The sequence below is a fragment of the Macaca mulatta genome, chromosome 3 (assembly GCF_049350105.2).
Source record: "Macaca mulatta isolate MMU2019108-1 chromosome 3, T2T-MMU8v2.0, whole genome shotgun sequence".
In the NCBI taxonomy this organism is placed as follows: domain Eukaryota; kingdom Metazoa; phylum Chordata; class Mammalia; order Primates; family Cercopithecidae; genus Macaca; species Macaca mulatta.
In genome coordinates this window covers 34,840,313-34,867,138 of record NC_133408.1, presented here as the reverse complement: position 1 = coordinate 34,867,138, position 26,826 = coordinate 34,840,313, and the positions used below count along the sequence as shown (strand labels likewise).

Below are 26,826 nucleotides of genomic sequence, written 5' to 3'. Positions count from 1 at the left end.
GGGGTGGCTGTGGGGGTCCTTGAAGCCTGGCTCCCCGGAGCCCTGGAACTTGGGACACATCCTGGGGCGTGGGGTGAGGTGTGTGTGGTTGACGCTTTCGCGGTGGTTTTGTGTCCTGGCTGCCACGTGCCCGAAGACCCCCTCCTTGTGACCACATGAGGGTGTCAGCGCAGCCCCTCCGGGGCTGTGGGAGTGGGGCGGGCTCCAGGCAGTACTGGTTTTCAGGTGATGAGGGGCTTCAGGAGGGCTCCGCTGGGCAGGATGGGGTCCTGCCCCCGACTTCCTGGTGCTCACTCCCCGGGCTTCCTCCTCTTGCTGCTGCTTCTGGAAGCTTCTGTGCCAGGCCTTGGAAGGCCCTCGTGTGCGGGTGTGAGCCTTGGGGACCCAGTCCGCACCAGGGCAGGGCTGCAGACCCTGTGGGTGCCCCACCCTGAGGGCTGTTGGCAGGCCAGTGGTTGTCAAAGCCATCCCTGGCACCTGCCTCTCGTCCACAGGCCCCCGGCTTCCACACATGCGGCCTTGGGTCCTCCCGTGACTCCGAGAGGCTATTGTGTGACCCTCGGGTCACAGACAGGACGCTGGGTACTTGGGGGCAACTCCTCCATGGTCACACAGCCAGAGCGGCTCAGGCAGCTGCACGGTGTCCCCCAAAAAGACGTGTTAAAGTCTTTTTTTTTTTTTTTTTTGAGACAGAGTCTTGATCTGTCGTCCAGCCTGGAGTGCAGTGGCTGGATCTCAGCTCACTGCAAGCTCCGCCTCCCGGGTTTACGCCATTCTTCTGCCTCAGCCTCCCGAGTAGCTGGGACTACAGGCGCCCACCACCTCGCCCAGCTATTTTGTAGTTTTTAGTAGAGACGGGGTTTCATCAGGTTAGCCAGGATGGTCTCGATCTCCTGATCTCGTGATCCGCCCGTCTTGGCCTCCCAAAGTGCGGGGATTACAGGCTTGAGCCACTGCGCCCGGCCTAAAGTCTTAACCTGCTGCCCTGTGAAGGTGAACTTATCTGGAAATAGGGTCTGGACACGAGGCTCATGCCTATAATCCCAGCACTGTAGGAGGCCCAGGTGGGAGGATTGGCCCCAGGTGTTCCAGACCAGCCTGGGCAACATAGTGAGCTCACGTCTCTACAAAGAATTAAGAAATTACCCAAGCACACCTCTAGCCCCAGCTACTCGGGTGGTCGAGGCAGGAGGATCCTTGAGTGCAGGCATTGGAGGCTGCAGTGAGCTGTGATCACACCACTGTGCCCCAGCCTGGGAGACACAGTGAGACCCTGTCTCTAAAAGAAAGAAAAGTATGATCTTTGCAGATGTCTTCAGGTTAAGATAAGGTCGTGAGGTTGTCCTGGAGTAGGGTGGGCCCAAACCCCACAGGGGAGGGAGACTGGGAGACCCACAGGGGAGGCCAGGTGAGGACAGCGGCCGAGGTGGGGGCACCGGTGGCTTCCAGGGGTGGGAGGGACCCTGGAGCAGATTCTCCCCAGAACATCCGGAGGGGACCAGCTCTGCCGACATCTTGATCTCAGATGTTTGGCCTCTGTGACCAAGACAATACGTTCGTGTTGCTTTCGGGGACCGAGTTTTGGGGTGATCCGTTATAGCAGGTGGGGGACACTCAGACACCTGGGGCCGGGGGCCAGAGACCCCTCAGATCCCACAGGATACTCAGACACCTGGGGCCGGGGGCCAGAGACCCCTCAGATCCCACAGGACACTCAGACACCTGGGGCCAGAGACCCAACTGGGGCCCATCACCCATCACTCCCCAGGCTTCCTCAGATCCAGTGGGCGGGGGTTCCCGCCCTGTCTCCGAGGCTGTTCACGTGGGCCCAGCAGGAAGCCAGAGGGTTCCTATTTGTTCTTTGCCGTGTAATTCCCCGGGAGTGGAAAAGGCTGGGGCCGCTGCCTGTGCCCCGGGGCCGCACCGAGCCTGTGTGCGGGTCGTGGTTTCTGCAACGATATTGGCCTCACTCGAGTGAGTCGAGTGAGTCACGGTGGATGGGGAGACCGTGGTGGGTGGCTCTGGGCAAGGATGTCTGGGCCCAGCGGGTGCCTTGGGGGCCTTGCTCTCGGGAACTTCTCCCATCCTGGGTCTTCCTGGATTCTTGGGTATTTGCCCATAGTTTCTCCTGATGCCCCGAACGCCTCCTGACCTCGACGGGTGCCCTGACAGCCCCGCCCTGTGTCTCAGAACCACCTGCAAGGCAGCGCTGCGGCCACTTCCCAGATCTGGTCCAACGACGTGGGGAGGGTCGGGGAGGGCCCAGGGACATCTGACTCAGGGTGGGGGGCCTGGCTCGACCCCTGTACCTCAGCCCTGTGGGGCATCAGCTGAGGCCGAGGTGGGAAGGAGAGGGGAAGAGCCAGCCTGTCCACCAGGACGCATGGTCAGAACGTGGGGCCTGACGCTCCAGGGGCGGAACGCACGAGAAACCAATAAATTAATGTCAGAGAGTGAGAAATGTCCAGTGCAGGAGGCTGACCCTGCAGTTCTTTCAGGACCTTGTGCCCAGAGGGGCAGCCCAAGTCTGCCAGCGGCCCCTAGAGCCTCTTGAGATGCCCGGGGTCTGGGTCAGAGACCAGCGTGTGCTGGGTTGGAGGCCGTCTCGGCCCGGTGGCTCAGTCTCTCCTCTCCCTGCAGGCTCCTTCGAGAGCAGTGGATCCGGGCCAAGTACGAGCGCCAGGAGTTCATCTACCCTGAGAAGCAGGAGCCCTACTCGGCAGGTGAGGCCACCCGGGTGGGGCGGGGCCTCCCAGCTCCCTCTCCCCGTCTCTCTCCTATTTCCATCTCTTTCCTCCCTTTCGTGCAGTCATTAACCTGGGTAAACATGTTCATGGGTTTGAACCTGCGTCCCCGGACCCCCTCAGACCTGTTTTGTCCTCTGACTCTGAGTGGGGTGACTGGGGCTTGGGGTCCTCACAGCTGTCTACAGTCCAGCCCTGAAGGACTGGGGTACCTGGGGACCCCCTGGGGCCGTGACTGGCCCCTCCTCTGCTGGTGGTGGACACGCGCTTCCATTCAGGGGTGGCCTGCAGGGACCCCTCTCTCGAGCAGTGTGGGCAGGACCCGAGGGCCCGGGTGAGGGGCGTGAGGGCATCCTCTGTGTGGCAACACCGTGCTGCAGGTGTGGAGGGTGCAACCTGGGCCTGCGGCCTCCACCTCCCCTGGGCCTGCCTGGGTGCCACTGGGGGCCCTCGGGGTGGCAGAGACATCCAGGCAGCATCTTGGAGCTTCGTGGGCTGGTAGGGCTATGGAGGTGGGAGCTGGGAAGCAGTGCTGTGGGGGCCTGAGAGGCCAGCCCACCCCAGCCTCAGTCTCCCCAGTGCTGCTCAGCTGGCCAAGCCTCAGGCTGTGTCTCCCAGGAGCCCCCAACTCCTGCTCCTCCTTGCGTCTCATTTAAACCCTGGGGCTTTGAGTTGGAGCCCCCAGCCGGGTGGGCCAGCTTCCTCCTGCTGGCTGCTCTGTGTGAGGTGGGTTCGGCGACTGGGGGCCTTGAGTGGTTTTTTCCCCAGGGCAGCTGTGTGTCTGCACACTGGAGCTTCCTGAGTGTCCCTTCCTCCACTGTGTTGACAGACAGGGAAACCGAGGCAAGCCTAGCCCTAGGGCCTGGTTCTGAACCTCAGCATGGATGGGGCGGGTCCAGAGGCTGGATGGGGATGTTTGGTGCTGCTGGGCATGGCCACGTGAGCTCCTCGCAGGGAGGAGGCAGCCCCCAGGGCCCAGACCTTCAACCCCAGCACTGCCCTTGTATAAGAGAGAGGCTGCCCTGGAATGGTGGAACATGAGGCTGGGCACCTCACACCTGTAATCCCAGCACTTTGGGAGGCCAAGGCCGGGGAGGATCGCTGGTGGTCAGACAAGCCTGGGCAACATAGTAAGATGCCCTCCCTTTAAAAAAAAGAAAAAATTGGCCAGGTGTGGTGGCTCACTCCTGTAATTCCAGCACTTTGGGAGGCAGAGGAGGAAGGATTACGAGGTCAGGAGATTGAGGCCATCCTGGCTAACACAGTGAAACCCCGTCCCTACTAAAAATACAAAAATTAGTCGGGTACGGTGGTGGGCGCCTGTAGTCCCAGCTACTTGGGAGGCTGAGGCAGGAGAATGGCGTGAACCCGGGTGGCGGAGCTTGCAGTGAGCTGAGATGGCGCCACTGCACTCCAGCCTGGGCGACAGAGCGAGACTCCATCTCAAAAAAGAAAAAAATAAAATTAGCTGGATATGGTGGCACCACCTGTAGTCCCAGCTACTCCGGAGGCTGAGGCAGGAGCAGCCCTTATGTGCAGGAGTTCAAGGCTACAGTGAGCTGTGTTTGCACCACTGCACTCCAGCCTGGGTGACAGAGTAAGACTGTCTCAAAAAAAAAAAAAAAAAAAAAAAAAGCTGGGTGCAGTGGCTTACGCCTATGGTTCCAGCATTTTGGGAGTCTGAGGCAGGCGGATCCCTTGCAGTCAGCAGTTTGAGACCAGACTGGCCAACATGGTGAAACCCCGTCTCTACTAAAAATACAAAAATTAGCTGGGCGTGGTTGGCGCACGCCTGTTCCAGCACTTTATGGAGGTCAAGGCGGGCAGAGCGCCTGATCTCAGGAGTTCAAGACCAGCCTGATCAACGTGGCGAAACCCCATGTTGCTCTGAACTCTACCAAAAAATGCAAAATTAGCTGGGCGTGGTTGGCGCACATCTGTGGTTCCAGCTACTTAGGAGACTGAGGTGGGAGGATCTCTTGAGCCTGGGAGGCAGAGGCTGCAGTGAGCCAAGGTTGCACCACTACACTCCAGCCTGGATGACAGAGCGAGAGTGTGTCTGTAAAAAGAAAAAAGATGAATTGTATTTGTGAATCTTACCCCAAGAATAAAAGAACACTTTGGGAGACCGAGGCAGGTGGATGGATCACTTGAGACCAGGAGTTGGAGACCAATCTGGTCAACGTGGCAAAACTGTTTCTACTAAAAAAATACAAAAATTAGCTGGGCATGGTGGCAGGTGCCTGTAATCCCAGCTACTCGGGAGGCTGAGGCAGGAGAATTGCTTGAACCTGGAAGGCAGAGGTTGCAATGAGCCGAGATTGCGCCTCCGCACTCCAGCCTGGGCGACAGAGCAAAACTCTGTCTCAAAATATGTGGAAGAGAGGTGGCCCTGAAATGGCTGAACACAGTCCTGGCGTTGTAGGCGGGGTTGGTGGAGGAGCCCCTAACCCCCAGTGCTCCAGCCCCTCCCGGCCCTCCCTGGTGGAGCTGGCACTCTGCCCCGTCCCGTGCGCCTCCCTGGGCTCTGTCAGGACCATGGATTTTCTACCAGCAGTGGCGCGAGGTGACCGGGGTGACCAGTGGGAGGCTGCCCCAGGCCTGAGCAAGGCACCTCCCGAGGTCAGACTGGGATCTCATGCAGCGGCCCTGTTGGCTCTGCCCTCCTCCAGGGCGGCTCCTGCGCCTCCACCCCGCAACCCCCACTTGGCACACAGCCAGCCTGTGCAGGCGTTTTCAATTACTGTCCACCCAGACAGCAATTTCCTCCTCCTAAGAATCCCTGTGTGTGTGAAGGAGAGAGCAAGAAACGGTCAGGGGATGAACACACGGGTACCTGGGCCTGCTCAGCGCCCAGCACACCCCTCGCTCTGCTCCTGCCTGAAACCCCCAAAGAATCACCCCAGAGCCCCTCTGTTTCCCTCGGAAAAAACATCTTAGCAATTTGTAGCAAGGTGGCGCGTGACTTCATTTCAGAGGCAGGCGTGGGCTGGGCTGGCATGACCACAGGACTGAGTTTTGTGTCTGCTCTTGTATCAGAATCCTCTGGTTGTAAAGGATGGAAAATTAAACTTAACTGGATGTGAGCAAAACTGGAAATAGATTGGCTGGAATAACAGAACTGGCTTCAGGCACAGCTTGATCTAGGGGTTCAGTTGGTGGTGTTGGGCCCTGGTTTCAGCACCTCCTCCTCCTAGTTCTGCGTCTCTGGGTTGGCACCAACCCTCCTGGTGGCCACCTCCTTCAGCGAGTTTGGGTTTTACATCCCCGCTCTCCCGGGCTGCCGGGAAAGGTCAGGCGTGGCTCACGGAAGTGTTGGGAAAAGTCCCTGTCTCATCGGCTCTGACCGGTCGGGCCCGGGATGTGGCTTGGGAGACGTGGCACCCTGGGTTGTGTGCCTGCCTCTGGCCCCTGGGTTTGTCCTTCTGGAGAAGATCAGGGTCTGGGTTCCAGAAGTGGGGGTGCGTGCAGGTGGCAGACAGCGTCTCGTGGGCAGTAAGTGCGGGTTCTGCAGGTGTATTCGGGTGTCGTTGGGCTCAGGGTCAGGAGGTGGTGACAGCCCTGGTGACCCAAGACGCCTCCCGCCCCAGGCCCGAGGCCGCCCCATTGGAATCCCGCTCCCGCCTTTGCTGTTGTCTGAGATATTCCCGGTGCCTTGAGAGCATTTGAGATGAGCTAAAGCCTCCCGTGTGACCTTTGGGCAGGGGTCGGAGGAAGGGAGGGGCCTCCCACCCAGCAGGGTAGACTCGGGGCCCTCGGGCATAGGTTGGAGGGAGGGAGGGGTCTCCTAGCAGGGTCCCCTGGGGCAGAGATTTTCAGGCACACACTGGCTTGCAGGGTCAGAGGCTGGGGCCTTGGTCTTGCCTGCTGGCCTCTGAAGGCCATGCTGAGAGAATGTCCACTTTCTCATACCAGGCCCAGTGGGGCGGCCACACCTGCAGCTCCAGGCTTGTGGTCGACCTGTGGAGACCAGGCCCCGTGGGCTACGCCCTCTGCTGTCTCCCCTGGACAGGTGTGAGGATGGTGGGCAGGTGCACGGGTGTGTGTGGGACAGGTGAAGTGCGCAGGTTTGAGCGCAGGGCTGGCCCTTCGTGAAGGTGCAGTGAGTGCTGTGGCCAGGTGTTACCTGGCAGGCATGTGGCAGCCTCTTGCGGAGGGCATGGGGCCGTGGACAGCGGCTGCGCCATAGCGTGTGGCTGCTGTATCCCTAAGCACAGGAACACTCAGGCCAGGCTGGAGAGCTCAGAGGAGGGCCATGGAGGTGGGACCGGGCCAAGGGTGTAAAGCTGCAGGGAGAGTATGGAGCGCCCGAGCCGAGGGGAAGGTTCCCATCCCTCCGAGCGAGGGGAAGTCTCCTATCCCTCCAGAGCGGCTGCTGCCTGTGGCTCCCTCAGGGCCTGCTCAGGGCCCCGTGCATTACTTTTCGAGGCTGCAGGCGGTCCTGGAAGCTGAGGCCTGAGGCTGGTAGCTGGGAGTGCTGGGGTCCCGCCTGTCCCACCGGGTCTCCTCTCCACCGCCGGGTCATTGGTGTTGAAGGTGGGGTCTGGATATGCCCTCCCTGAAAGAGAAACCTCTCTCACACTGAAAGGGGTGAGTAGGAGACTTCCAGACCTTTCTCCCAGGCGGGTGGGTGACCTTCGGTGCTAGCCTTGTCTCCAGAGGCCTCCTTACCTCTGAACGCCAGCTCCTCAGGCCTCTGGAGGCCCCCGTTGAGTGGATAAGACCCCAGACCTTCACCTCTGCTCCCACTAAAGGGCCGGCAGCTGCAGCCACTGGTAGTGTGGAGGCCTTTAACCCAGCATTCCTATTCTGTAGTCCTGTTTGTTTGTTGTTTTTTTTTTGAGACAGAGTCTAGCTCTGTTGCTCAGGCTAGAGTGCAGTGGTGTGATCTCAGCTCACTGCAACCTCCACCTCCTGGGTTCAAGTGATTCTCCTACCTCAGCCTCCAGTGTAGCTGGGATTACAGGCACCTAACTAATTTTTCTATTTTTTTTAATAGAGATGGGGTTTCACCATGTTGGCCAGGGTGGTCTCGAACTCCTGACCTCGTGATCTGCCTGCCTCAGCCTCCCAAAGTGCTGGGATTGCAGGCGTGAGCCGCCGTGCCTGGCCCCATCCTGTTTCTTTAAGGCCGTTGCTACCCAGGATGCTAATGCTGCCTTCTCCTTGCCTGCGTCTCCCACCCTTCCCCACAGGGCCCTGAACGTTATAGGAACAGAATCCCGGGTGTCTGCAGGCCTTGGGGGTGTGGGTCTGTCCCTGCCTCCACCGAGGCCTTTGCCCAGCCATCCGTGAGCCACAGGACCTTCTAGGTTGCGCAGGAGGCGCCAGGCATGCCAGCCAGAGGGCCTCGGGCCCCAGAGCCCCGGCTGCAGGGAGGCTGCTGGGATCCCCCAGGGACCCAGAGGTGCCTGAGCCATACGGCCCTGTGCTCAGGTCCTACTGACACCCACCTGCTCAGGGCAGGGCTGCTCACAGCCTTCCCTCTACCCTGCCCCTGCAGCCTGGTCCGTAGGCATTAAGGCCTGGCCGCTTCAGATGGTCAGGTGCCTGGCGACCAGCAGGCAGTGACCGTCTGTGCCTCAGGCTGCTGTCTCTGAGTGCTGCACAGGGCTGGGGGTGAGACGCCTGTCTCCTTGTGTGTTCAGGGGCTCCAGGGCACCCCTCCCATAGACCTAGCTGCCTGCTGCTATTTGGAATCCCAGGTCCTGCCCGTTGCTAGGTTGATGAGGGAGCAGGTGTCTGGTGCTCAGGGTTAGACCTCAGGGACCCCCCGAGCCTTCCCATGGCCCCCACCCTGAGCCCACGTCTGGGCAGCAGGAGAGGATGTGTCCTCCTGTCTGGGGTGGCCCCGCGGCCAGAGTCCCCTGCACAGGGCTCCAGGGCCAGTTGGTAGTTCCCGGGCCTCCCTAAGCCCTTGCAGAGTGCACTGGGGATTCCCGGCGGCATTTCCTGCCCTGCTCCCTGGGTTTGCCACAAGAGCACTTTCTCACGGCAGCGGCGGCACCTCAGGACCACAGGGAAATACAGAAGTCCCTGCGGCAGAGCCCGGGAGGAAGGGGGAAGCTCGGGGCTTGGGAAGGGGCTGCCACACCCCAACCCCACGTTGGCCGGGTGAGGCCTGGGCCAGGCGGATCCCGCTCCACACAGAGGAGTGACTGCAGGCCTGCTCCGGAATGAGCCGGAACCAGGAACTCCCAGAGGCTGCACCATGCCCAGTGCCCACAGCCCGCACCTTGGCTGTGTTGTTCTCACAGTGCGGGGGCCCCAGGAGTCCTGAATGTGGGCCATGCCACCCAGGGACCATGGCTGAGGAAAGGGGAGCCCCACTCTATCCCTCTGTTAGGGCACCCAAAAGGAAGGATCACCACTGGGCTTTTTTTTTAATTTTTATTTTTGAGACAGAGTCTTACTCTGTCGCCGAGGCTGGAGTGCAGTGGCAGGATCTCGGCTCACTGCAAGCCCTGCCTCCCGGGTTCAGGCCATTCTCCTGCCTCAGCCTCCCAAGTAGTTGGGACTACAGGCGCCCGCCACCACGCCCGGCTAATTTTTTGTATTTTTAGTAGAGACAGGGTTTCACCGTGTTAGCCAGGATGGTCTCAATCTCCTGACCTCGTGATCTGCCCGCCTCGGCCTCCCAAAGTGCTGGGATTACAGGCGCGAGCCACCGCGCCCAGCACCACTGGGCTTTTCTGAAGGAGTTTTTTTTTTCTTTCTTTCTTTTTTTCCCCTGCTCTGTTGCCCATGCTGCAGTGTAATGGTGCAGTCTCAGCTCACTGCAACGTCTACCTCCCGGGTTCACGCCATTCTCCTGCCTCAGCCTCCCTAGTAACCAAGCCCTGCTAATTTTTGTATTTTTAGTAGAGACGGGGTTTCATCATGTTGGCCAGTATGGTCTCGAACTCCTGGCCTCAGGTGACCACCTGCCTTGGCCTGCCAGAGTGCTGAGATGATAGGTATGAGCCACCACACCCGGCCTCTGAAGGAGCCTTTTTTTTTTTTTTTTTTGAGACGGAGTCTCGCTCTGTTGCCTGAAGGAGCTTTTAATGGCTAAAGCTGGAGTAACTTGAGCAACAAAAGGGAGATGGTATAAGGGGATTATAACCCAGGGAGCAAGCTACACGTCCCCAAGTCAATAGACATAGACATAAAGAATGGAATCAGTAAACAGGAAGGGGAGAAGGCCAGCAGCCTTTGCACACGAATTCCAGATAATACAAAAGAAGGCTGGGCACTGGGGCTCCCGCCTGTCATTGCAGCAGTTTGGGAGGCTGAGGTGGGAGGATTGCTTGAGCCAGGAGTTCAAGACCACCTGGGTAACGTGGGGAGACCCCATCTCAAGAAAAAGTTTAATTAGCTGGGCATGGGGGCGCCTGTGGTCCCAGCTACTTGGGAGACTGAGTTGGGAGGATGGTCTGAGCCCAGGAGGTCAAGACTGCAGTGAACTGTGATTGTACCACTGTATTCCAGCCTGAGCCGCAGAGACCTTGTCTTAAAACATAAATAGGCCGGGCGTGGTAGCTCCAGCCACTCAGGAGGCTGAGACAGGAGAATCGCTTGAACCTGGGAAGCGGAGGTTGCAGTGAGCCGAGATCACGCCATTGCACTCCAGCCTGGACGACTACAGACTCCGTATGAAAATAAATAAATGCAGGAGAAGTGAGGGAAGTGGAAATGCCCCCGAGGTGCACGGTGCAGTAACCTGTGGCAGGGAAGCCCCTCTGTGGCCGCTGTGTCTCCCCGAGACGCTCTTTGATGACAAAGGACGGGGGGAGAAACCCTTGGCGTCAGGGCATAGCGGAAGCATGTGCCGCTGCGACCCCAGGTGAACCTCAGACCACTGGGCCAGCCGGGCTCCCCGACCCTCTGCGCCACCTTCCTTGGCCAAGGTCACGGCGTGGGGACGCGCCGCACCCCTCCCCCAGATGTGGGGGTTTATCCTTGTGTCTGAGCCAGCCTTGCCCTGCCACCTGCCCCTGGGGGTGACCTTGGTGACAGCTGCTCCCACCCCGGGCTGGCCCCGCCTTGGGCCACAGCCTCAATGGTGCCTTTCACAGGGGCCTGGACAATGCCTCATGTTGTCCTGAGGGCCAGGCCCTGGCCTCACTGAGATGCAGGGCTTCCTGCCCCAGGCTCCGGACCCCGTGCTCCTGCGGGGGCTTCCGTGGTTTCCCCTGTGGTTCGGGATGGCCCCTCCTGGTGGTGCCAGGCAGGGATGGGCCGACCATTGCCCTAAACGGGGCAGACGGAGCCCAGGAGGGGGCTGGGGCCGTACATGAGGTCTGGGACCTCGGTTTCCCTGTCCATACAGTGGGGACGATGGTGTGCGGGACGAGGGCATTACTGGGAACATCACCAGCCATTCCTTGCAGGCAGCGCGAGGCCTCAGGCGGCCCTTGAGGGGACGGGTGTTTGGGGCCTGGCCAGAAGCTGTAGGGCTGCCCCTCGGGGGGGATGGGTGTTTGGGGCCTGGCTGGAGACCACGAGGCTGCCCCTCGGGGGACGGGTGTTTGGGGCCTGGCCAGAGGTGGTAGGGTTGCCCCATTGCCCCTCCCTGGGCGGGTGCCGGCTCCTGGCCCTCCGTGGGATCCCTGCCCCCTTCCCACCATGTTTGTCTTATGGGTTTGCTCTTGGGCTTTGGGGCCCCTGTGCGGGGACCTCAGGGTTTGGGGCTTGGGGAGGAGGTACCCTGGGGCTGACCTGGCCCTGAGGGTAGCGCCTCCTGCAGCCTGGGCAGCCTGGCGGGGATGGGGGCGTTCATGTGCCACTCTAGGCGGGAAGGCGCTGTGGAAGCTGTGAGCCCGTGTGTGAGTTGGGGGGTTCTCTCCAGGCCTGTCGGGAGCCAGGACCCATGCTGGGGGCTGTATGAGAACAGGAACAGATGAGAGCTGACCCCAGGAGCCCTCACTCACCCTCTGGCCTCACCCCTGGGAGCAGGGGAGCCTGCCTGTCCTGGCTGTTTGGAGAGAGAGCCCCAGGCAGGGTGGAGCTGGGACCTGGAGCCCTCTGCAGGATACGGCTGCTGGCTCTCAGCCTCTGCTGGCCCCAGACGCACCAACCTGGGGAAGGTGCATTAATGGGTTGGAGAGTGTGGGTGGATGGGCCAGGCAGCCAAGCAGCAGGCAGGGAGAGATGGAGCCCTGTGCAGGCTCACGGACGAGGTCTTCGACTCTGGGGCCTTGCCCAGCAAGGAGACGCTGCTCTGCCGAGCCACCATGAGCTCCAGTGTTTGCCTCTTGGAGGAGGGCAGGAGCTGCTAGGACCCAAAGACCGGAAGCCAGGTCCAGGCCCTTCACGGGGACGGTCAGGGTGCAGTGATCAGGGCCTTGGCCCTGTGCCCAGAGGCCACCCCTTCATGGTGCACACGTTCCTGTGGAAGGCCAGAGGCACCATGAGATATGAGGACCCAGTTCCCAACCCAGAGGGACCACCACCTGTGAGCTGTCACTCAGAGCAGGGCCACATGCTTCCCTGCCCCAGTTTACAAGAAAATTAGCATATAAATCACATACGTGAGGTGTGATTTACATCTACTTTGCATATCCTATTTAGAGTGCAGTTCCAGCTCTGATAAATCCAAAACCCAGCAGTCTCAGGCCAGGCGTGGGGCTCACACTGCAACCCCAGCACAGTGGGGGGAGAGGCAGGAGGGTCACCTGAGGTCAGAAGTTCGAGACCAGCCTGGGCAATGCAGTGAGCTCCCATCTCTACAAAAAAAATACAAAACTTACCCGGGTGTGGTGGCATGCGTCTGTGGTCCCAGCTACTTGGGAGGCCAAGGCTGGAGGATCACTTGAGCCTGGAAGGTCAAGGCTGCGGTGAGCCATGATAGTGCCCCTGCACTCCAGCCTTGGGGGGAGAAAAAAAAGACTGAGCCTCGTAAATGGGTGTGGGCTTTACGTGAAGGCTGTTCCTGTTTCCTCGGATTTCACTTCTCTCTGAGGCATGTGATGTGTGCGCTTCACTGTGGTGGAAGAAACGGTCTGGCTGCTTTCCAGGGACTGGGCACCTTATGTCCCCACGGGCAGCATGGAAGGGCCGGTGTCCCCGCCGGCAGTCGGACGTCGCGTGTGTGTGTGTGTGTGTGCGCGCGCATGCACGCTGGTTTGGTTTTGCTGTTCTCGTGGGTCGTGGTGACGCTGAGAATCTTTCCTGCTCTTAGCCCTGAGGTAGGCGGAGGGGGGGCTCCTGAGAGAGGCCTCTGAGCAGGGCATGGGGTGTGGACTGGACCCCGCTCCCCACAGGTGGGACTAGACCTGGCACACAGTGGGACCAGCTCACAGCAGGGCCCGGCACACAGTAGGTGTTTGATAAATGCTGGTTGAGTCCTCTGGTCTCTGTCCCAGGACTCACGAGTCTTAAACTTTAAGAGAAAATGGCCGTTTCTGGCCTCAGCCCACCCGACTGTCCAGGATGCTGCCCTGTGAGGGGCTGCGCTGTGGGGAGAAGCCCCGTCTCATTGGCTGTTGCCGGTGCCACCTGTGGAGTCCACAGGGGGCTGCAGACCCTGAGGTCCTGGCCCTCCCCAGCGAGGCCAAGGGGCTGGCCAGGCTTGGGGCAAGCAGAGGCTCAGCCTGAGGTCCAGACTGGGCGTGGGGCGAGTTCGGAATCGTGGCCAGGGCTGTCCTGAAATACACTCCTGCGTCGTCATCGCCCGTAGAATGCGGCGTCCTGGCGCCTGCTGTCGGGAAGACCAGCCGGGGTTCGCACTGGCGTCTGGACCCCGAGAACACCAGACCCGCCGCGCGCAGAGGGGGCAGTGGCTTCCCCAACCCTGTGGCCTGTGCGCTTCCTGGGGCACTGCTGCCACCTGCTGGGCGTGGCAGGCATGGCGGGGGCGCCTCCCCACCCTGTGGCCTCCGGAGCCTGGTGGCTGGAAGGGGCCCCCGCTGCATCCTGGGCAGGGATCTGTGGAGCCACACACACTGGACCCAGCCAGCTCCAGCCCCCGTGGGCGAGGTGGCCCGAACTTGTCTGCATCGGTGACACAGACATGCATGCCTTGGAGGCTCCCCGGGGTGCACACAAGGCCGTGAGCGGCAGGCCAGGAAGCACTGCTGGGCTTGCTGCTGCTAAGCCGCCCCGGACACTTCTTGGCATCCACCCTCAGCCACGAAGCGCTGCATCCAGAGAGGTCCTGATGCCAGAGGCAGAGCCATGGGGATGCCCAGCTGTGCCCGGGCAGGGGCTCAGTCAACAGGCGTTCTGAGCAGACCCTGCCTGGGCCTGAGGGACACTGGTGGCCTTGCTCTCCCAGTGAGAAGCAGAAGAAGGGGGTTCCTCCGTGGGAAGGGGGTTCCCGGCTGCTGCTGTGTGCATGGGGCTAGGAAGTCAGCCTTGTACAGACTTGGGAGGCAGGGAGCTCCAGGCTGTGCAGGGAGCAGGCCTGGTCTGGCCCCATCCAAGACAGCCCAGGGCCCCCTCCCTGACGGCGCCAGCTGTCCCCTCCCCGATGCCAGGCATTTTATGGCATCTCAGCAGAGAAAATAGCCCCTGGTCTCTGGTGTTGGGATGGGGCTGTCTGAGCTGGGGAGGGGACGCCGGGGAGCTGGAGGCTTGGGGGTCAGGGCTGAGGGGCGGTGTCTGGAATCTGAGCCGGCTGAGGCTCTGTCTGGCCTGGTGGCTGCTGCAGGTGGCTGTTTAGCCCCACCTGGAACCCACAGCCTCCTCGCCTCCCTGTGGCACAGGTCAGCAGCCCCCGCCCTCAGATGACCCCTCGAGGGGCTCCCAGGCCACGTGGCCCGCAGGACAGGATGCTGTCCCCAAGCCAGTGGTCTCTGAAGTAATGGGGGAGGGGCCACGGACAGGCCCACGGACGCTCCGCAGACGGCCCCGAGGGACCCACGGACGCTCCGCAGACGGCCCTGTCACCCCGGGAGAGGCCCACAGATGCTCGGCAGACGGCCCCGTCACCCCGGGAGAGGCCCACAGATGCTCGGCAGATGGCCCCGTCACCCCGGGAGAGGCAGCACCCGCTGAGGATGCGTTCAACCCCAGCCACAGAGCTGCTGCCGATGGCGGGACCTGCACGTGACCCGAGGCCCGGCAGACGGAGCCCAGGACGCAGACCCTGCAAGCCACGTGCTGTTGGGGTGGGAGAGCCAGGGCCATAGAAAAACCTGCGTCTGAGTCTGCAGGATATGGAGTTCTAGAGCAGGAGAAAGGACGGGCAACGATGGGAACCACGGACAGGGAGCGGAAGTGGGAGCGGGACCAGGGCGATGGGAACGCCCTTCTGAGCGGCTGCGCGTCGGTCACTGACCGCAGCTCAGTGAGGTGAAGCCACGTGCGTTTATTCTCCCACAGCTCTGGCGGTCAGAGCTCCAGGATGATCCCACGGGCTCGAGGCTTGGGGTGGGCAGAGCTGGTTCTGGGCTCGGGGCGGGTCCTCTGGCCTCTCCCCGGTGCTCCTGGGCTCTGGGGCCCCCTCCGGCCTCAGTTTCCATGGCCACGTCCCCTTCCCTCCTGTCCTCATGTCTCTGCCTCCCTCCCCTGTGATCGTCTGCCACAGTGAGGTCTTAACCACACATGGAAGGTGGTGTGTTCAGGTGCTTAGGCTCCCAGGGGGATGCCTGGTCCACTTTTCTGTGGCTCTGTGGTGTGCGTGAGGCCACAGGTGGAGATGAGGGCTTGGGCTGGGCTCCTCTCAGATGAGCTTTCCTGAAAAAAGAGGGGACGGCACCACCTGGACCCAGCGGTCGCAGATGGCTGAGGGAGGAGGGTGGAGGCCAACCTGGTCCTCCTGGGCAGCACGTGGTTGGACCCAGCTCTGCCTCTGCCCATAGTGGCTCTGGCCATGCCCACCCAGGGTGCAGGGGGTCCCTGGGGGCTGGTAAAGGATAGCTGGTTGGATGTCCCACTCATCCAGGCCCTCCTCAGGCTGGCTCGGGCCAGGGTTGCAGCCATCAGCCCTGGTCCACTGTCATATCCCCTCACCAACCATCCATCATCACTGAACCACATCCCCCATGTCCCCGCTCCCCCAGTGTCTTCCCCCGTGTCCCCTCTCCCACCGTGTCCCCTCTCCCACCGTGTCCCCTCTCCCACCGTGTCCCCTCTCCCACCGTGTCCCCTCTCCCACCGTGTCTTCTCCCCTGTCCCCCCTCCCCCGTCCTCCCACCCCCTGTCCCCCCTCCCCTGTCAGTCTCCCTGTCTCCTCCGTGTCCCCTCACCCCATGTCCCCTCTCCCCCCACGTCCTCTCTCCCACCATGTCCCCTCCTCCATGTCCCCTCTCCCCGTCCGTCTCCCTGTCTCCTCCGTGTCCCCTCTCCCCCATCCATGGTCGCGGTCTGACTCCTGTCCTCTCCCCCACAGGGTACCGCGAGGGCTTTCTCTGGAAGCGTGGCCGGGACAATGGGCAGTTTTTAAGCCGGAAGTTTGTGCTGACGGAACGAGAGGGTGCCCTGAAGTATTTCAACAGAAATGACGTGAGCCAGACACAGGGGTGGGGTGGGGGCCTGTCCCGGGGCAGCATCCTGGCCTCCCACGCTGGGGCCTGTGGTGGCCACGTCCATCCTCAGCTGCCCTCCCTGCTGCCCCCCCGATGGGGACACTTCAGGAGAACCAGCCTGTGATGGGCTGTGAAGCCTCCGTGTGCCGGCCCTCTGTGTCTCCCGGCCCTCTGTGTCTCCCGGTCCTCTGTGTCTCCCGGTCCTCTGTGTGCCGGTCCTCTGTGTCTCCCGGTCCTCTGTGTGCCGGTCCTCTGTGTCTCCCGGTCCTCTGTGTCTCCCGGTCCTCTGTGTCTCCCGGTCCTCTGTGTGCCGGTCCTCTGTGTCTCCCGGTCCTCTGTGTCTCCCGGTCCTCTGTGTCTCCCGGTCCTCTGTGTCTCCCGGTCCTCTGTGTGCCGGTCCTCTGTGTCTCCCGGTCCTCTGTGTCTCCCGGTCCTCTGTGTCTCCCGGTCCTCTGTGTGCCGGTCCTCTGTGTCTCCCGGTCCTCTGTGTCTCCCGGTCCTCTGTGTCTCCCGGTCCTCTGTGTCTCCCGGTCCTCTGTGTGCCGGTCCTCTGTGTCTCCCGGTCCTCTGTGTCTCCCGGTCCTCTGTGTCTCCCGGTCCTCTGTGTGCCGGTCCTCTGTGTCTCCCGGTCCTCTGTGTCTCCCGGTCCTCTGTGTCTCCCGGTCCTCTGTGTGCCGGTCCTCTGTGTCTCCCGGTCCTCTGTGTGCCGGTCCTCTGTGTCTCCCGGTCCTCTGTGTGCCGGTCCTCTGTGTGCCGGTCCTCTGTGTGCCGGTCCTCTGTGTGCCGGTCCTCTGTGTCTCCCGGTCCTCGTGTCTCCCGGTCCTCTGTGTGCCGGTCCTCTGTGTCTCCCGGTCCTCTGTGTCTCCCGGTCCTCTGTGTCTCCCGGTCCTCTGTGTGCCGGTCCTCTGTGTCTCCCGGTCCTCTGTGTCTCCCGGTCCTCTGTGTGCCGGTCCTCTGTGTCTCCCGGTCCTCTGTGTCTCCCGGTCCTCTGTGTCTCCCGGTCCTCTGTGTGCCGGTCCTCTGTGTCTCCCGGTCCTCTGTGTGCCGGTCCTCTGTGTCTCCCGGTCCTCTGTGTGCCGGTCCTCTGTGTCTCCCGGTCCTCTGTGTGCCGGTCCTCTGTGTCTCCCGGTCCTCTGTGTGCCGGTCCTCTGTGTGCCGGTCCTCTGTGTGCCGGTCCTCTGTGTCTCCCGGTCCTCGTGTCTCCCGGTCCTCTGTGTCTCCCGGTCCTCTGTGTCTCCCGGTCCTCTGTGTCTCCCGGTCCTCGTGTCTCCCGGTCCTCTGTGTGCCGGTCCTCTGTGTCTCCCGGTCCTCTGTGTCTCCCGGTCCTCGTGTCTCCCGGTCCTCTGTGTGCCGGTCCTCTGTGTGCCGGTCCTCTGTGTCTCCCGGTCCTCTGTGTCTCCCGGTCCTCTGTGTCTCCCGGTCCTCTGTGTCTCCCGGTCCTCGTGTCTCCCGGCCCTCGTGTCTCCCAGGGTGGGGCAGCTGAGGCTTTCCAGGAGCCTGGGTGGCCGGGCAGGGCCCCCTGAACTCAGGCCCAGCCGTGGGAGGGGGAGAACCTAGTCACTGGGCCCCGCTGGAGCCAGCCAGGATCCCAGAAAGCCCCCAACCTTCCTGGAGGTACCCTGGGGAGACTGGCTCGGGACAGGACACACACATTGGCAAGAATGGCAGGGTCTCCGCGAGGTGGCCCCAGGGCCGTGGGCTGATGGTCGGAAGCACCCGCCCTGAGCTGTGGCACGCTGCTGTCAGGCGCTGCCTGGAGGTGGGCTGGTGGCTGGGGCCTGCCCCTGTGGGAGCTGCCGTGCCGTGTGGGGCCCGGGGCTGCCCCTGGGGAGGGAGGTGCAATGTCTGATGTCAAAAGCCACCCACACAGTGTCATTGAGTCCCCATCACCCCTGGGAGGGAGGTGCCATTACCTTCTGCTTACAGACCAGGAGGCCGAGGCTCAGAGAGGTTAAGTAACTTGCTCAAAGCCACACAGCACAGCAGGTGTGTCGTCAGCACCCACAGGGTCTGCCCTTCCTGCTCCCCCGAGCTTGGATGGCGGCCCCTGTAAGGTGCTCAGACCCCACCCCTTCCCAGGCCAAGGAACCCAAGGCTGTGATGAAGATTGAGCACCTAAACGCCACCTTCCAGCCGGCCAAGATCGGCCACCCCCATGGCCTGCAGGTCACCTACCTGAAGGACAACAGCACGCGCAACATCTTCATCTACCATGAGGATGGGAAGGTGGGCGCTAGCGCGCACTCGGGCCAGGGCAGCACGGGAGGGCGGGCACTCAGGCTGAGTGGCACGAGAGGGCGGGCATTTGGGCTGGGCAGCGTGGGAAGACAGGCACTCAGTGGGTGCTTGGACCGTGTGGGAAGGCAGGCACTCGGGCCGGGCGGCATGAGAAGGCAGGTGCTTGGATGTGTGGGAGGGTGGGCACAGGAGGGTGGGCACCGGGTGGGCAGCAGGGGAAGACATGTGCAGGAAGCAGGCTCCCTCCCGGGGCCGGGCTGCCCAGGAACCGGATCACCGTGCTGTCTCTGGGGCCACCCAGCCTGCCCCCGTCAGTGGGGGCTGCCAGCTCAGGCTAGAGGATCCACCACCCCCACAATGCCCACAGGGGGCCTTTGGGGGAACTGGGGTCCTATGGGGAGGAGAAGGGGACAGCAGCCAGCTCTGGGGCTGGTTTGGGCAGTGTTCCTTTGGCTGCCCTTGGTGTGGCGGTGGGGAGGGCGGGTGCACCCCTCATTTCTGGAGGGCTTGAGGGGAACCCAGATAAAACTCCCACAAAAGCTATCCTTTTGTCTTTGGGGCAGGCTGCAGGGGGCCCAGCGGTGGGTCCAGCCTCTCTGTTGCATTGGTTCTCGTTTCTGTTTTTATCACCCGTCTATGTGCACATGGTCTAAAGCGCTAAATTGTTCCCAAGTCTTGAGAAACAGAAGTTTGAGGCCCCTCCTAACCCCCGTTGGGAATTTGTCCCCGTATCCAAAAATAACCTGCCGGTGTTGCTGCAAATTTACCCATTTTAGGCACCATCTGACAACTTCCCACGAGGAAGTAGAGGTTCCAGCTCTTTCCATGCCCTCCCACGTGCCCGTCCCCGTCCCCTGCCCACTGTGCTCTCCTGGTGTCTGCACCTGGGGTTGTTACGGGGCTGACGTTGGATACCTCGGACGGAGCACGCTTCGATCACTTTTCCCACAGCAAGCGGTTGTGTTCTCTGCCGCAGTTGACGGTGTGCTGCCATAGGCTGTCTGCAGACTTTTCTCTGGAGGCAGTTGGGCACCGGGAGCCCGTGACTCCCATGGCATGGAGATCTCGCTCCTGCAGGCTCATCTCGCCCGGTCCCACATCTTTTTAGTTTACTTGTTCCTTTTGGTAGAAGTGATGTGCTTGGAAGGAAAGTGGCCTGTCACCTGGCACCTTGGAACGTTCTACCTCCTGCTTGGCTTAGACTGTGGCTAGATATAGAATTCTGGGTTGGAGGCCGGGTACGGTGGCTCAAGCCTGTAATCCCAGCACTTTGGGAGGCCGAGGCGGGTGGATCACGAGGTCAGGAGATCGAGACTATCCTGGCTAACATGGTGAAACCCCGTCTCTACTAAAAATACAAAAAACTAGCAGGGCGTGGTGGCGGGCGCCTGTAGTCTCAGCTACTTGGGAGGCTGAGGCGGGAGAATGGCGTGAACCCGGGAGGCGGAGCTTGCAGTGAGCCGAGATCACGCCACTGCACTCCAGCCTGGGAGACACAACGAGACTCCGTCTCAAAAAAAAAAAAAAAAAAAAAAAAAAAAAAAAAAAGAATTCTAGGTTGGAGTTAATTTTCCTGCTAGTTCTGAAGGCTCTGCACTGATTCCTCCCTCCCAGTACGTTTGTCGTGGGGTTTTGAAATTCTCCGATGCCGTGCGTGTGTTGGCAAGAGTCCCTCGTCTTTTGCTGTGCTGGGTACAGGCCCAGGGTGGCCTTTCGAGTCCAGTTACTGGTTTCCACGAGGTCAGGGATTGCTTTCTTATCTAATAATTTCCTCCCTCCACTTTCCCTGTTCTCATTTTCTGAAACTCCTGTTATGGAGATGTTGGCACTCTTAAGCTGGCTCATTTTGCTTCTGCTGTCTGGGAGATTTCTTCAACTTTGTCTCCAACACTGTGTTGAGGGTTTTGTTTCTGCTCTTATGTATTTAATTTTACAGAGAACCTTTGGTTTTTGGAGTATTTCTTTTTCTTTTTTTTTGAGATTGAGTCTCGCTGTGTTGCCCAGGCTGGAGTGCAATGGTGTGATCTCAGCTCACTGCAACCTCTGCCTCTCGGGTTCAAGTGATTTTCCTGCCTCAGCCTCCTGAGTAGCTGGGACTACAGGCACGTGCCACCACGCCCAGGCAATTTTTTTTTTTTTTTGAGGCGGAGTTTCACTCTTGTCACCCAGGCTGGAGTGCAATGGTGCAGTCTCGGCTCACTGCAGCCTTTGCCTCCCAGGTTCAAGTGATTCTCCTGCCTCAGCCTCCCGAGCAGCTGGGATTACAGACATGTGCCATCACGCCCAAAAATTTTGTATTTTTTGTAGAGATGGGGGTTTCTCCATGTTGGTCAGGCTGGTCTCAAACTCCTGACCTCAGGTGATCCGCCTGCCTCGGCCTCCCAAAGTGCCGGGATTACAGGTGTGAGCCACCGCGTCCAGTTGCAATCTTTGTATTTTTAGTAGAGACGGGGTTTCATCATGTTGGTCAGGCTGGTGTCCAACTCCTGACCTCAACCTCCCAAAGCGCTGGGATTACAGGGGTGAGCCACCGTGCCTAGCTGAATATTCCTTTTTGAAACGCTGTTTTTGGTTTGATTGTGGTATCTTACTAATACTAATTTTTGAAGCTTGCTTATTCCTGAAAAATGTTTTTGTCTTCTAAGTTGCTGCCGGTCTGATCTGCTGTGTTCCCTGTGAGAAATCTTTCCCAGATATCCTGGAATCTGGGCAGGTCAGATCCTCCGAAGATAAATCCCCCCGCCCAGGCAGAGGCGCTTGGCCCCCAGCGGTGGGAGCTGAGGGAGTTCGGGCTGCAGCCTGCAGGGTCACAGAGCTCCCTGGAGTGCACCAGCCATGTCCCGTCTGCCCAGAGCCCCCCGAGAGCCGGCTCCATGTCCTGCTGGGGGACAAGGGGCGAGCTTCCAACCAGTTCTCCTGCTTAGAGCGCCCTCTATTTCCCGGGGGACCTGGAGTGGTGAATTCCCAAGGCCTTTGGGGCAGCGCGGTGTGGACAGGTTCAGCTTCCTCTAGCCGGAGGGAGGGCGGGGCCAAATGGGATGGGGCGGGCCGGAGGAATGGGGTGGGAGGGGGAAGGAGGGGAGGCTGGTTGGGTGGTGTGGGTGTGGCTGGTGGGCGTGGCCTAGGAGGAAGGGCCACAGGAGAAAGCAGGGCGGGAGGCCTATGAGGGGCAGTCTTGGGGTGGGTGGGGCTTTGCTGGGTGGGGCCACTGGAAGAGGGCGGGGCAGTCTTGGGGTGGGCGGGGCTTTGTTGGGTGGGGCCACTGGAAGAGGGTGGGGCAATCCCACTGCTGTAGGAGGAGACTGGGGCAATCCCACGGCTGTAGGAGGAGACTGGGGCAATCCCACTGCTGTAGGAGGAGACTGGGGCAATCCCACGGCTGTAGGAGGAGACTGGGGCAATCCCACGGCTGTAGGAGGAGACTGGGGCAATCCCACGGCTGTAGGAGGAGACTGGGGCAATCCCACGGCTGTAGGAGGAGACTGGGGCAATCCCACGGCTGTAGGAGGAGACTGGGGCAATCCCACGGCTGTAGGAGGAGACTGGGGCTGTACCATCCTCCAGCTGGTGCTGGACCAGGTGTCAGCTGGAGAAGCTGTGGCTGGATTGGTCCAGTGCTGGGGGCTTTGCCTGCGGGACGAAACTCAAGGCCAAAGGGGCTGGGGGAGAAGCCTAAGGGGACATGAGAGAAGGGAAGAGGGATGGGGCTCCCTAGTTCTTCCTGGCCAGGAGAGGGTGGAGCCAAGAGTGGAGATGGGCACCTTTCCAGAGGTCAGCAGCTCCAGTCTATAGCCTGGACAGGGGCCCCGGGGCTCAGGGTACAAGGTCATGGGGCCAAGGGTCTGGGCAGACCCCAGGAGGGCCGCTGGGTCTGGGGGCAGGGGACAGCCAGGCTGAGGTCTGGACGGACCCCAAGGGCACCTGACGTGGGGCTGGGTGCCAGGCCTGGGCCATGGGCCCTCTGTTCTAGGCTGCTGGCCCACTCCACGCTCTCCAGAGGACCAGGGCAGCTCCCTGGACAGCAGTTCTGCCCTCTGCCGCAGCACTCTTGGTAGGGGGCACAGCTCCAAGAGTGTTCGTAAACAGATGAGCCTCCCTTCCCCCGTCACCCCAAGACTTCCATGAGCTACAAAATAAGGATCTTCATAAAAATAGCACCATCTGAAAGGAAGGCAGGCTGGCCCAGGCCCCAGCAGTGCCAGGGCCACAGGGTGAGCTTGGATGGCAGCCCCTGACCCCGTCCAGCCCTGTGCTGTCCAGCCCAGCCCTTAGCTCAGCTCAGCCCAGCCCAACCCTTAGCTCAGCCCAGCCCAGCCCTTAGCCCAGTCCAGCCCTTAGCCCAGCCCAGCTCTTAGCCCAGCCCAGCTCTTAGCCCAGCCCTTAGCTCAGCCCTTAGCTCAGCCCAGCCCTTAGCCTAGCCCTTAGCTCAGCCCAGCCCTTAGCTCAGCCCTTAGTTCAGCCCAGCCCAGCCCAGCCCAGCCCTTAGCCTAGCCCTTAGCTCAGCCCAGCCCAGCCCTTAGCCCAGCCCTTAGCTCAGCCCAGCCCTTAGCTCAGCCCAGCCCAGCCTTTAGGCCTTTCAGCCCTTCTCAGGACTTCACTGGGGGAGTCTGTACCCACCCTCCCAGAGGGGCAGCCCCTGGGTAGCAGCGCTGGCCTCAGTGCGGGCATAGAGGCCAGGCCTGCACAGGACTGCTGGGAGCTGAGGTGCCGGGGAGGAGGAAGGGGCTGGGCTCTGGGGGAAACGGCCCCTCTGTGGGGACCCCAGCCCTGCAGCCTCCTGAGCCCAAGCCTGTGCCTGCCTTTGCCCCTAGGAGATTGTGGACTGGTTCAATGCACTCCGAGCTGCCCGCTTCCACTACCTGCAGGTGGCATTCCCGGGGGCCAGCGACGCAGATGTGAGTTGAGTGGTGGCCCTGCGCTCAGCTCTAGGGCAGACAGCGGTGGGGGGGTGGGGGGGTGGAGGGAGCCCTCCTGCCCTGACTCTGGGATGACATTGAGCCCTAGGGTGGGCCTGGGACTGGCCAAGGGCTCACCCTGAAGTACCTGCAGTTCTCCTGCCTCACTCTAGAACTTAAGCTCAGCCAAAGGGGAAAGGGGGAGGGAAAGGGGGAGGGAAAGGGGTGGCAAGCAGAGGCAGAGGCGTGGACCCTGCAGAGGCTGTGCCAGGCCTGGACCCTGCCCTGGTGGCCCGGGGTGAGGGGAGCACGGAGGGGCACAGCCAGGGAGGGTCTCGGCCTGAGCTGGGCTTCTGAGGCCCCCCGCCCGGTGTGTCCTGCCCCAGCTGGTGCCGAAGCTCTCCAGGAACTACCTGAAGGAAGGCTACATGGAAAAGACGGGGCCCAAGGTGCGTGTGCTGCCCGTGCAGCCTGGGGTGGCCTGGGGTGTGTCATGGTGGGTCTCGGGCTGAAGTGCAGTGACCTTCCCAGCTGCTGCCTCAGTGTTTTAAACTGGTCAGTGTCTGGTGGGTCCTCACGGCCCCTATCTCTGCCTGGTCAGGGTCCCCGCAGACCCGGGCCACTGTCCTAGGCTTTGGTTAGACCCTCCCTGCCTGCTCAGTCCGACCAGCTTCCTCACCCACAGGATTGTGTACCCGCGCGGCCAGGGGCCCACGTCTTGCCACTCCCTGAGGCATGATGTGGGAGGGAAAGGGAAATCCCGGGAGTCTTGGTGGTCCCGGAGCAGAAGTGCAAGTGTGAGGGCTCATAAGTGAGGCCTGAACCCCCATCTGGGGCCCTGGGAGGGCTGGGGGACCTGGAGGAGCAAGAGGGAGGTGCTGTGCGGAGGCTGGAGGGTTGGCGTGTGCAGGGGCCTCGTGTGGCGTGGCCAGCGGCAGGCGTGAGTGAGTGGAGGTGACTGACCCGGGCTGGGAGGACGGGCGTGTGCAGAGGCCTCGTGTGGCATGGCCAGTGGCAGATGTGAATGAGTGGAGGTGACTGACCCGGGCTGGCCTGGACCCTGCCCTCCGGGGTGTGCTGCTGCCGGCTGGATGCAGGCCTGCCTCGGCTGACCTGCCAGTCACAGGCCCTCTCTGACCCACAGCAAACAGAAGGCTTCCGGAAGCGCTGGTTCACCATGGACGACCGCAGGCTCATGTACTTTAAAGATCCCCTGGTAAGGGAGAGCTGTGGCCCGGCCCGGCCAGCACAGGGGGGCAGCTCACTGGCTGGGGCTACTGGATGTGTGACCAGGAGGGTGGGTGGCCTCCCGAGTCCTGGCCTGTGGCCTCCCCTGGCTCTGAGTGAAGCCGGAAGGGAGATGGCCCCGCCTCTAGTGTGGTCTCCACCCACAGGACGCCTTCGCCCGAGGGGAAGTTTTCATCGGCAGCAAGGAGAGTGGCTACACGGTGCTGCACGGGTTCCCGCCGTCCACCCAGGGCCACCACTGGCCGCACGGCATCACCATTGTCACGCCCGACCGCAAGTTTCTGTTTGCCTGCGAGACGGAGTCCGACCAGAGGGAGTGGGTGGCGGCCTTCCAGAAGGCGGTGGACAGGCCCATGCTGCCCCAGGAGTACGCAGGTGAGGGGGGCGGGCGGCCAGCAGCCTGGACGGGCTCCCAGTTCCCTGCGGCCGTGACAGCACGGACCCTGTTCCATTGCAGTGGAGGCACACTTCAAGCATAAACCCTAGCGAGTGCGGTCAGAGGCCCACAGACACTGGACTCACTGTGGCTGACGGAGGGGACCTGTGGATGGGGGGCTGCAGCGTCCTGATGCCACCTGGCCCCACCTGCTCCTCAGGGCAGCCCGGGCGCTGCCAGGTAGGCCCTGAGCCTCTAGGGCCTTGTGCTTCTCTGGAACCTCAAGGCAGGCAGCCCCGGCCCTGACCTCTGACCCCGTCACGCTGCTGCTGACCACACCCAGTCAACCTGCCCCTCCCTGACCCAGGGCCCCCCTTTCCTCCGGGGCCCAGTCTGGCTCCCGAGCTCAGACACGGCCCCCAGGAGCCGCCCACCATGGCTGAGGGAACTTCCAGGCCTCAGCGCAGAGCCCTGTTTGGGGCTGGCATGGTTGGCAGCTGCCGGCCGCTGGGGACTGGGCCCTGCTCGCATGCCGCCCCGCCCTCTCCCCACCTCCACAAGTATTTATTGAGCGCCTGTTGTGTGTCACGGGGCCGTGGGGGCTGTAGGGGTGTTTGGGTGGATTATCCGCACAGGTCCTCCCTGGGCGGGAGTCGCCCCAGCCCGTGCTCCTGGTTCCCTGGCTAGAGGGGTCACCAGGCTGCTGTCCCACCACATGTGGCCTCTGTGTGCCCAGCACGGTGCTCGCTGATAGTGGTGGTGGAACCCTTGGGGATAATGGCCTGGGCCGCGGTGAGGCCACCAGAGGCAGACGTGGCCCTGGGGGGGCCCGGGCACTGTTGCACTTGCTGCTGGTGGCCCAGCCGTGTATTTATTTCTCACCTATCTCCTACCTGTCAAGGCAGGCCGGGCTCCAGGGCTCCCCTTGTATGGGGCGTGCCAGGTGGGGGGGGGGCGTCTGCAGGTCACCTGGGGGGCCCAGCCCTCTCCCAGCCTTGCCTGGCTGAGCTGTGTTCCAGGGGAGCCCTGGACAAGCCCTCATGGGGGGAGGGGGTTCCCGAGGCCGGGCATCCACTGCCCTGTGTCACATCCTGGAATAAAGTGCGGCTCTGGCATGGTTCCAGCTGTGTGTCTGAGGATGGAGTGGGGAGGGGGTTGGGCTGGGAACACATGGCCCTGCTCCCCTGGCTTCAGGAGAATCTTTGTCTGCTCCCAGGGACCTGACAGGGCCTTTGCTCCCTGAGGTTTGGAGGGAGGACGCGGTGTCTGAGCTGGTCACAGCGCCATGTTCCTTGTGCACGGAAGCTGGCCCCCACCCGAGGTGCTCCCCAGCACCTCTTCCCCAGCTGCCTCCATCTGAGGCCTGCCAGGCAGTTCCTGGGCAGAGCCCACAGCCTGAAAGACAAGCCCAGCTCAGCATGAAGGAGAGTGTGGGGGATGCATCCCGGGTAGGGGGGGGTCCCCTGTGCCTGCGCCTGCACCTGCCAGCGCTCCCATGCTGGGCCCCTCAACCCTCACACAGAACATGCTGAATCCCACTTCTCCAATGAGGAGCTGGGGCCCCAGGGCAGGGTAGAGGGGTCCCCAAGGGGGCTGTGCTGGTGAGGATGTGGGTGAGATACCCCCACCTGGAGCTGAGACCCCAGGCAAGTGCCCCGCAGCCTCACCAGGCGCCATGGTCCAAACCCCAGCAATGAGAGGACTGGGCCTGGGTCAGGGAGAGCCCTGGGCTGCGCTGGACACACCCCCGGGGGCAACCAGCAGTGCCCACAGCCTCCCCACAGAGTGGAAGTGTGGGCACGTGCTGTGTGAGTGCACGTCCCCATGTGTCCACGTGTGCGCTGAGGACGCTGATGACCGTCACGTTTTAAAGA

At 61.8% G+C, this 26,826-nt stretch overlaps 2 protein-coding genes across 3 annotated transcripts in view; both read left to right on the top strand.

Moving 5' to 3' along the window:
• ADAP1 (ArfGAP with dual PH domains 1) overlaps positions 1 to 26,075 on the top strand; it is a 60,112-nt gene extending 34,037 nt beyond the window's left edge. The window contains exons 4-11 of one of the 2 annotated variants that reach the window (XM_001084174.5): positions 2,641 to 2,723; positions 16,060 to 16,172; positions 18,275 to 18,421; positions 23,245 to 23,328; positions 23,715 to 23,777; positions 24,473 to 24,544; positions 24,723 to 24,951; positions 25,034 to 26,075. In XM_001084174.5, the coding sequence (XP_001084174.2) occupies positions 2,641 to 2,723; positions 16,060 to 16,172; positions 18,275 to 18,421; positions 23,245 to 23,328; positions 23,715 to 23,777; positions 24,473 to 24,544; positions 24,723 to 24,951; positions 25,034 to 25,062 (820 nt within the window). In that variant the 3' untranslated portion in view covers positions 25,063 to 26,075. The remainder of the gene's footprint in view (positions 1 to 2,640; positions 2,724 to 16,059; positions 16,173 to 18,274; positions 18,422 to 23,244; positions 23,329 to 23,714; positions 23,778 to 24,472; positions 24,545 to 24,722; positions 24,952 to 25,033) is intronic. The other variant, XM_077995926.1, reaches the window with a different exon arrangement.
• Positions 1 to 26,826, top strand: part of PRKAR1B (protein kinase cAMP-dependent type I regulatory subunit beta) — a 482,327-nt gene that overhangs the window by 103,181 nt on the left and 352,320 nt on the right. The gene's annotated exons all lie outside the window — the stretch shown is intronic.